We start from the raw sequence: 9,107 nt of genomic DNA on the forward strand, positions 1-9,107 counted from the left end.
GCCGAGATAAATCCATAAAAACGTGCAAAGCTTTTACGAACTAAGGGCCCCCGCACCAAAAACACTTAAACGATCATTTGTTTGCCCCGCAATCTTGCCCGGAATTCTCCGCCGGATCCCGTGCCGAAGAGCTGATTTACGGCGGAACATTCACGTGACTGCTGGTCGACTATATCTTTTTCTTTATCTCGTCCGATGTCTGCAGACGGGATTGCGCTGCCGTTGTTTGTCTTCCTCGGAATTGATAAAACAACAACCAAGGGGTACCCTCGCCGGCACACATTGCGTATGCGTGCTATTTGCACTTGCCTGACTTTGGACTGCCATTCGGCAAACATTAGAGAGAGTTTATCTTCGTTTTGAGTGACTCTACCCTCGACGATCCATAATGCCATTTGAATCCCACCTTTTGTGATCTTTTTATAGAGCTAGGCTTCTTCATAATATTACAAGATCCGAGCAATAGAAATAGAAATGGGGGCTATTGTCATAGGTTTATATTTTAATTCTATTACCCGAACATGTGCGTCTGATAATCACGTTTAAGTCTACTGAGCGATTCGCTTTGTTGAGTACTTGGAAAATGTACATATTATTTATTCCAGTCAATCATTAAAAACAAGAGTTTTCCTAAATATTTGTACATTTATTTCAAAAAAAAAAATGGTGTGTATTTTAAATGTTTGATAAACTTGGTTTTGTTTGAAGTTTAAATATTATGACATTTATGACGGGAACCTTAGATGGCATATATAAACATATGTGTTTTGCCTTTCACAACTTGACAAGATCATTAATATTTGAAATATTGCTCTGAGAAAAATCACGTGCTCTTTTTATGCGAATTTTTGTAAGTGTTTGCAAAAGACGAGAGGTAAGATTAAAGTCAATATTAAAGCTTTACTGATGATAGATGTGGACACTTTGAAACACAGAGCGCTGTAAATCTTTATCTGCTCACTCAGAGTATTTGTATTTGTTTTCATCCTTGTGCGCACGTTTTCAGACAACATTGCCAAACAGATAAATTGAAAAAATATGTGGAAACTCCACCGCAAGTGACGTTCTCTTTGGGCCCGTAAATTGTTATTACATCGTCTCGTGTTGATTGTTTACGCTTGACTAGAGAAGCGACTGAGATACATACCTTGCCTCAACTTTGTCTCAAATATCTTAGTTTTGTGTAAATAAAATTTTACTAAATATTTTTCTAAAAAAAGATTTTGTTTCATATCAAAATTAATTATGTAAAAGTCCTTGGTGATTTCAAAGATTATCCAAATGATCAATAAACTAAAAATCAAATAAAATTTTACAAACAATGTTAATACATTTTCAAAATATTTTATTGGTTTATCAATAAACTGCAACTTACAACTCTATACTTTCCCACCATAAAATAGTGCCCCTTTTCCAGCCCATCAAAAAAGGTCGAATATAACTGTAGCAAGCAATAATTTTGTTGAGCTATTTGCAGCCTGTTTTTAATGAACCATTTTTCATGTCACGTATAAATTTTTGCTAATATTGCTGGTGAGTATGGGTGTGTTTTGCCTAGGGGTTTTCGCGGAGATATTCTATAGAGTGTGTACCTACAATCGAAAGCTGTAAAATCGCAGGTCACATTTTTCATTGTTTTTTGACTAGCATTAGAGAAAGTGTTTTGTAAAAAATTGTAACTAAAGCTAATGTCAAACACTCAAATAATTTGCACAAACTATATGGACAATTTAAAAATATTTAACAATATTAAGCCTTAGATAAAATATTTATAAAGTGCAAACATGTTGTCAATAATTGTTGTATTTTATTGAAATATTCAATAAATAATAATGTAAGTCCCTATAGTTTGTGCTAATACATTAACGTATCTGACGTTACCTTAACAAGGAGTACAACCTAACGGGTAAACGAAAGTCGAAACGAAAATCATAAAAATATAGTATTTAGCAAAAATTGCAGTCTGCCCACTATGAGAACTTCTTGGCGGTGAATCCTGCCCGCACATTACTGGTTGTGGCCGACTTCACAGTTGTCCTGCTCGTCTTGGTTAAGGTTGTGGTGTCATTACTGCTGATGTTGCTGTTGGTCTTTGTCGTCGTGATGCTGTTGTCCGTGTTGCTGTTGCTGCTGTTGCCAGTGTTGCTGTTGCTGTTGGTGCTGCTCCTTGTGACCGTGGTGATGCTGCTGCTGCTGGCACTCATCAAAAGCGGACGGCGCGGCGGCATCCGTTCGTTGACCGCATCCAGGCCCTTGGCCTCCGCAAAGGAGTGAATGTGCGAGGATGCGGTCAGTCCTTGCAGAGCTGCGTGTATACATATTCAGGAGAAGGTAGAAAGGAGCTCGATAAATAATCATTACCACTGTTGCCTTGGCAGAAAATTTAAACAGAGCGTAACTCTGAAAGTATTCTTTGATGCCCATTATCTTGATAATTTCTTTTGTCTCATTTTATATATATATATATATATATAGTCGTTCTGTATAGTCTTTCTCGGCTCATAAACAATTTTTGAATCGTATGATTATCAAAAAAATATATCTCAAATAGCCAAAAATAATGGGTTTGACTTACCCTCTTGGAGGGAATCCCTTCCGCCGGACAAGGCGCCCACTGGCAAGGCGCCCGTGGGCGTCAGACCCTTCAGCTGGAGCACGCTCTCCGATTCCTCCCTGTCGGGGATGTTTAAATGTTAAATAAAATACATTTTTGATGTTCTAGCAGACGGTATGCACCTGAGAATGGAGAAGACGCGCGACATCTTACCAATGGCCCGTATCTTATTCCGTATTATCTCTTTGCGCAGCGCCGACATGGAAGCTGCGAATTGAGGGCTCAATTAGACGGAATCTCTGTGGTTCACGGGGGTAAGTGTAATGGAAATCAGCTGGAAAACTCGCAGAAAAGCCGATCAAAGCATGGCGCAAAGCTATCACTAAGCTTCTCTATCTTTTGGCTCAGGCATTTTTTGTTGGCTCAGGCATTTTTGGCAGCGGCTGTGGCATTTGCATTTGCATTGGCATTGACATTGGCAGAGGCAGAGGCTGCGACTTTGGCTTTGGATTGGGCCTGCGCTTAACACCTGGCTTACCTGGCTTACTGGGCGTATTATTATTATTGTTATTACTCGCGTTCGCCGGCACGAGCACAATTTTCTTGCGGAGCTCTTTTTTGTCGTATCGTTTTTGGTTTCAGTTTGGTTTGGACGTGTTTTGAGTGAAAAAGTTGGTTTGGTGTTGGTACATATAATTATATTATGGGTGGTAGTAGATTGCAGTTGTTGTATTTCAGTTTTTTTTGTTTCGGAAAATATTTTTAACAGAAGATTAGTTTGTAATGCACGTGTATTCGTAATGTCCCACAACAAACAAAGCACTACGACATTCACACACAGTCTATTAAGCGAAATTCCACTCTGTGGACCTCTCAACTTACCTTCTTCCAGCTCATCATCAGGTCCTGCCACAAGTTCGTCGTCCGAACATATATTAAGAATATTTACCAACATCTCGGTAACCTGTGTGGCAAAACAGATTGCTTAAACTTAGCTTTATCTTAATAACATATAATATCTAAAGGTATTATAGGGCAACCTAGTTTGCAAACATTTTTTCTTACGAGTAAACCTTTTAATCAAAGCTGCAAAATGTTATAATTCGATTTAATGATCTGGAAAATGGATTTTGAAAAAACTCAATATTCTGATAAAAAATTTGTTAAAAATATTAAATTTTTTTAAAAATAACTTTTTTTAATCACCTTTTCACCCACAAAGGGCAGCGACCATGTGAAGACGTCCATGAAGTTGGGCAGCCAATATGGATGTGGCGAGCAATTAAACTGGCGGATGTTCATCACGTTGTTCTCGTACTTGAGCACAGCTGCCTTTTGTCAAATGTTTTCGTTGGGTTGACAAAATCAGCGCGAGCGGAGAAGGAGACGGGTGGTGTGCCAGAGAAAGAGATCGGTAGATTACCGGAGAAAGAGAGGGAAGAGAAGATATTACGAACGCAGCGCGATTTAAACTCGCACCAGCTCGCAATGCAGCCAAAAAAGATTTCGTTATTTAAAAATAGCAAGGGAAAGAACAACAACACCAAAATAAATAAACAATCCAGACAGAGACGGACTGATAGAAATGTAGAAACAGATAGAGAGAGAGAGAGAGAGATATCATACCTTGTTGTTGTAAACATCCAGATAATTGGGGGCGGAGAAGATAGTGATCAGCGATGGGAAGCCCGTCACCTGGTTCTTTCGATACATACGGTAGCTATAAAATTTAATAGAAAATTAAAGATTAGATTTAAACTCAATTTAATGGACGCCAAATCGATTTTTTTTAATTAATAGAATAATAATATATCATATACTTTTTCGCCAGTAAAAATTAATTGAAATCACTAGACATTCATGTGAAAACGTAGGTGCTTTAAATTATTATTAAACTAAAGAAAAAATAGTTTTCAGGTTTAAAAGTGTGAATGGATGTGTTAAAATTTAAAATGGAATAAGATATATAGAAATACTATGTAAGATAAAGTATCTCGGAGAACACCAAATAATATATCATATCATTTCATAATATTCCTTTCCTGTTAGGGTGAAAATTTTGAAAAATTTTTGTTCGTAAAACAAATGTATTTTAATTTCAAAAAATTAAATTATTAAATCTGTAAACAAAAAAGTATGAATATAAATATTTTAATTTAAAATGAAACAATGTAAGTAAGAGCAAGTACTATTTGGACAGTATTTCTAACTTATATTGGTATTCTGATATTCTGATATCATGCTATCTAATATTCAAATATTAATTCTGATGCTACACCATATTTTACAATCCAGAGCTTAATATATTCTCACCCCGCATCCTGGGCCTCATGGGCCCGGACTATCGACAGCAAATTGTTCTTCTGCAGGAATTCACAGCAGGCCGAGTAGCTGAAGAAATAGGAGCAGCCACGTACCGAGTTGTGGGAGAAAAACTCGTTAGTTTTCTCGTTGCCAAAGTCCTCCAGCGGATCGGACCAGAGCAGATCGCACATGGGTCCGTAGGCCGGTGGTTCCCTGAAACGATTCAGCTAGGAACACCCACCCACACACGGATGCATTATGGCCAATTGTAAACATTTCAGCGCGCTTTTATTACCGTCTTGATGTCGTCGAGTGTGAAAATCTCGGGCGACAGGCCGCCGTGAATGCAGAGGAACTGCTGATTTAGGAGGGCAGCGAGGGGTAGGCAGTCAAACGCCTCCATGCAGGCGTCGTAAATACTTTCCGAATACTTGATGATGCCTTCAACAGAGCCAAATTAATGAATTAATGAAAGAAGGGAGATTTATTGCTTGCAGTCGCATTTTAGAACACATTAAGTGCCTATGCAACAATCGTAAAATCCGCGAAACGTTTTAATTTTAATTTTGTATTTGGCAAGAATGACTACTATAAGTTTTAATATTAATATTAGGACAATTATTGAGCCTTTCTAAATAATAATCATCATCATATGACTCATAAGTTACGAACGCAATGAAAAAAAAGATTACTTACAACATTCGTTCTTAAATGTTCTTCGACAAATTTTATATAAGAAAACTTTTTTTTAAGAAACTAAAGCTTTTATTCTGAAATATTATATTATATATATTTCAGTTTAAACTTACATTCCTGTTTGAAGGTGAAGTACTCTGTGAGGTGCCTGCACTCGTGATTTCCTCGCAACAGGGAAAGTGTGGTGGGGTAGGTTATTTTCAGTGACCATAAATACAGAACGCACTAAGAGACAAGGAGGGTTCTTTAAAATATATCTCTAACTATAAGTTTCCTTGACCCACCTCTATGCTGAAGTAGCCCCTGTCCACGTAGTCGCCCAGGAAAAGGTATCTGGTGGTGGCTGGTGGACCGCCCACCTCGAAAAGCTTTACGAGGTCAAAGAACTGGCCGTGAATGTCACCGCAGACGGTAATGGGTGCCTCAACGTCGATCATGTTCTTCTCCTCGCGCAGCAGGGCGGCACCTTCCGTGATGATTCTCAGGGCCACCGCCTCCTCGATCCGTCCCTCCAACAGAAAGTGCTGACGCAGGACGTCGAAGTTGGGTTTTCCGGTCTTCGGATCATCGTATACCTCTGACATGGTCAGTTTGTGGGCGGGCGGCAGTGGCACATCTGAAGGGTACACATAAGAAAACATATTGAATTTTAAAGTCAAATAAATACGATTGGTATATGTCGATGTTAGTCTTAAGAATAATTTCTATTTTATTTTCAAGCGAAACGTTACTGAAGTTATAGAGATCAACTTGTAGAACCACATATTTTTATTATATACAAAAAATTTGGGAGCAAGACTTTGAATATTTTCCAAACGAATATAATGTCACTGGCTTTTTATTTAATTAGTTTGTTATTGTGGAAAGACGTTATACAAAATTTGAAAAATGTTTTTAAAAATATTTAAAGTTTAGTCTACGTTTGGCATTAGGGTCGAAGATTCTTTAAATTAAAGAAAGAATCAAAATAAAATTCAAGTCCTAATTTGCATAGTTGTCAAATATTTATAATTTTCACTAAAAATGTAACACAAAATTAAAAAAAAAAATTTTAAATAACGTATTCTCTAATATTAGGTCGACTTATTTTTTTTGTGTAGGCTTTCATTGATAGAATTATGATAAACATAGCTGTCTGATGGCGATGTGGGTTAACGAGCTGCTGCAACTTAGCGCCAATATTCGGTTTGGCCGCTTTTCTTGGCCCGCCAATAAAGAAAACCAAAATTCCGTCAGATGCAGCCACATGAGGTTGGTACGCTAATTACAAAATTTGACTGAGTGAATATAAAAGTCGAAAATTGATTGGCACACACAAAAACAAACAAACGTGAACACACAATTGCAAAATTACACATATACACAAACACCAGGGCGAACGCCATTTTTAATTGTCATAATTTGGGCAAATGTCTTCAATTTTGACGCAATGGCCAATAAAATGCCAATGTGTTGCAGTTGTTGTTTGTTATGGGTGCTCAAAGGTAATTAAATTTATTTTTATTGGCCCAATAAACCGAAGAACAAAAGCAAGCGCCTCGTTTGAATTTAAGGGTTTTTGGCTGCGATGTCAACTAAATGATTAATTAAAACTACATTTTAATTTTATGGCGGAAGTAAAGAATTTATGAGTTGAACAAAATTTGTTTTTGGGAATAGTTTTATCAAAAATGATGTCAACTAAATGGTTTTTTGGGAATATTAATCAGTAATAATAAGTTTTGAAAAAATGAGTATTTATATTTATTTTACAACCTTTTAATTTTCCAGTAATAATTGAGCTTTGTAATGTGTAATGTGTAATTTTTTATCTTGAATCATGCAATTTTTGGGTTTTAGTGAACCATTTTTTTTAGAAAAATTATTTTATCAGTAGAGATAATACGAAAATGTTTATGTCTACATGTTACGAAATAAACAAAAAAAATTTTTAGATTACAAAATCTGTATAAAATTTAAATATTAAGTAATATTATGAGTGATTGCTTGTTTTATATGCGAACTCAAAAAATTTAACAATTATGTGTTATTGGTATTTAAAAACAATCAAACAATTCAAAAATGAATGCCTGATTAACTTATCTTCAAGAAAGTGCAACCAGTCTGTTGTTTGCAAATTTTGAGCATGACTTCCTAATTTTAAATGCATGCTATTCCGAAAACATTACCTCTGCTCACTTAAAAGTTCAAAGAAAACAAATTGAGAAACCCTCAATTTTGACATTAATGTCGGCGGTCAGAAAATCAGAATGTCATTGAAGCATGATCGCATGTCATTAAAGATACAATCCCGGGAGGGACTCGTGTTTGGGTTAATGCATGATTGGGGTCTGAACTATTGTACTATATAGAGATCTTTACCGTCGACCATGCGCTCCCTGGTTTTTGTGTACTGCATTTTCTGTTTGTTTCCACCGGCGGCTGGCGGGGTTTTCGAGGAACTCGACGAGGACTTTGTGGATTTGTCTGCGCTGGCACTTTTGGATAGCGACGATTTTCTCGTCACCGAACTTCGCGTAGAGGCCGACATATTGTTGGATTATTTATTCGGCCTTTCTCTTTGTGTTTTTATTAATTTTTTATGTGCTGCTGGTGTTGAGTTTGTTGCGATTCCTTTGCCCGATATCTATTTTTTAATGGCTTGATTTTTTTGCTGGTGCTGAAAGTGTTACTAGCACAAGAATTTAGAATATTATACGCCTTTGCCTAGCGTCTTTATGGACGGGACACAAACACACAACTCACAAATATATTTAGGCAATAAATAAAACTTGTTGTTATATTGTATAGCTGTGGACTTCTTGTATTTTTAGCCAGGCAATGCCAATAGCGAGTTAGAGACAACTTTTATTTATTATTTTGCTCACAGTGCTCGGCGCACACGAAATAAATGTTGAACAATTAATATTTCAATTTGCTGCAATTATTCAAAGACGTATTAACTTTTCATTAAGTCATCACATTGTTTGGCGAATGCTTTTGGCAAAGGGCAGCGCTGCACTTCAATTGAGACGGAAAATTGCTCGACACTTTGTGCTAATTACCCACAAAGCGAACGCGCCCCGAAATAGAAATGAATTTACAAATAGACGGGCAGACAGGCACACATATATCACTTTGGTCACACTTTGTTTGCAGCTATTATTATTATTTTTATTATTTTCTGGCTAATCCTTGCGGGCTTTTGGGGTCTTACACTCGATGATTTTCACGGGACACGACGCAACGCATTTCCCAAGTTGGCGCGACGCGAATTTCCTCGAAACTGAGCGAAATTCGTTGGCATCGTTTGGCATCCAAAGACCCAATTTGAAAGCCCGAACAAGATCGGCGGCGATCGGCAGATCTCTCGCCCTTGACTCCCACTCTCCGATGAAATGAAAATAAAAATAAACCCCTCTCGCGTAGGGTTCTATCTATTTTGTTTTATTTTTATTGGGTTAATGTGACACACGCACTTCGGGATCTTGGCATTTTCGTTTTCATTTTCGTGAAGCTGCTGCCGCTGCCGCTGCCGCTGCCGCTGCCGCTGCCGCTGCCGCTGCCGCTGCCA

At 37.4% G+C, this 9,107-nt stretch overlaps 1 protein-coding gene across 3 annotated transcripts; it reads right to left on the reverse strand.

Annotated features, from left to right (window-relative positions):
• Positions 1–1,457: 1,457 nt before the first annotated feature.
• LOC108144045 (serine/threonine-protein phosphatase 2B catalytic subunit 1) lies at positions 1,458–8,824 on the reverse strand. Of its 3 annotated transcripts, XM_017268685.2 has the most exons (13): positions 8,751–8,806; positions 7,916–8,225; positions 5,839–6,170; positions 5,668–5,779; positions 5,154–5,299; positions 4,868–5,085; positions 4,181–4,274; positions 3,761–3,886; positions 3,437–3,518; positions 3,093–3,167; positions 2,737–2,821; positions 2,576–2,673; positions 1,458–2,305 (listed from the first exon to the last, which is right to left on the reverse strand). In XM_017268685.2, exons 2-13 carry the CDS (start codon positions 8,082–8,084, stop codon positions 1,971–1,973), a joined length of 1,872 nt encoding a protein of 623 aa, XP_017124174.1. In that variant the 5' UTR covers positions 8,085–8,225; positions 8,751–8,806; the 3' UTR covers positions 1,458–1,970. The 3 variants fall into 3 exon arrangements, with proteins under 3 accessions (XP_017124174.1, XP_017124175.1, XP_017124176.1); XM_017268686.2 differs by lacking the exon at positions 3,093–3,167 and having other exon boundaries at positions 7,916–8,823; XM_017268687.2 differs by lacking the exons at positions 1,458–2,305; positions 2,576–2,673; positions 2,737–2,821; positions 3,093–3,167; positions 3,437–3,518 and having other exon boundaries at positions 3,762–3,882; positions 7,916–8,824.
• Positions 8,825–9,107: the final 283 nt, after the last annotated feature.

Source organism: Drosophila elegans, unplaced genomic scaffold, assembly GCF_018152505.1.
Source record: "Drosophila elegans isolate 14027-0461.03 unplaced genomic scaffold, ASM1815250v1 contig_468, whole genome shotgun sequence".
Taxonomy (NCBI): domain Eukaryota; kingdom Metazoa; phylum Arthropoda; class Insecta; order Diptera; family Drosophilidae; genus Drosophila; species Drosophila elegans.

Excerpts from the sequence above, each read along its gene's own strand:
- LOC108144045 (XM_017268685.2), bottom strand. The coding sequence starts at position 8,084 with ATGTCGGCCTCTACGCGAAGTTCGGTGACGAGAAAATCGTCGCTATCC. Across the intron at positions 5,780-5,838 it reads GGGGCTACTTCAGCATAGAG|TGCGTTCTGTATTTATGGTC; the intron begins GTGGGTCAAGGA and ends CTTGTCTCTTAG. Across the intron at positions 2,306-2,575 it reads AAGGGATTCCCTCCAAGAGG|CTCTGCAAGGACTGACCGCA; the intron begins GTAAGTCAAACC and ends GTATACACGCAG.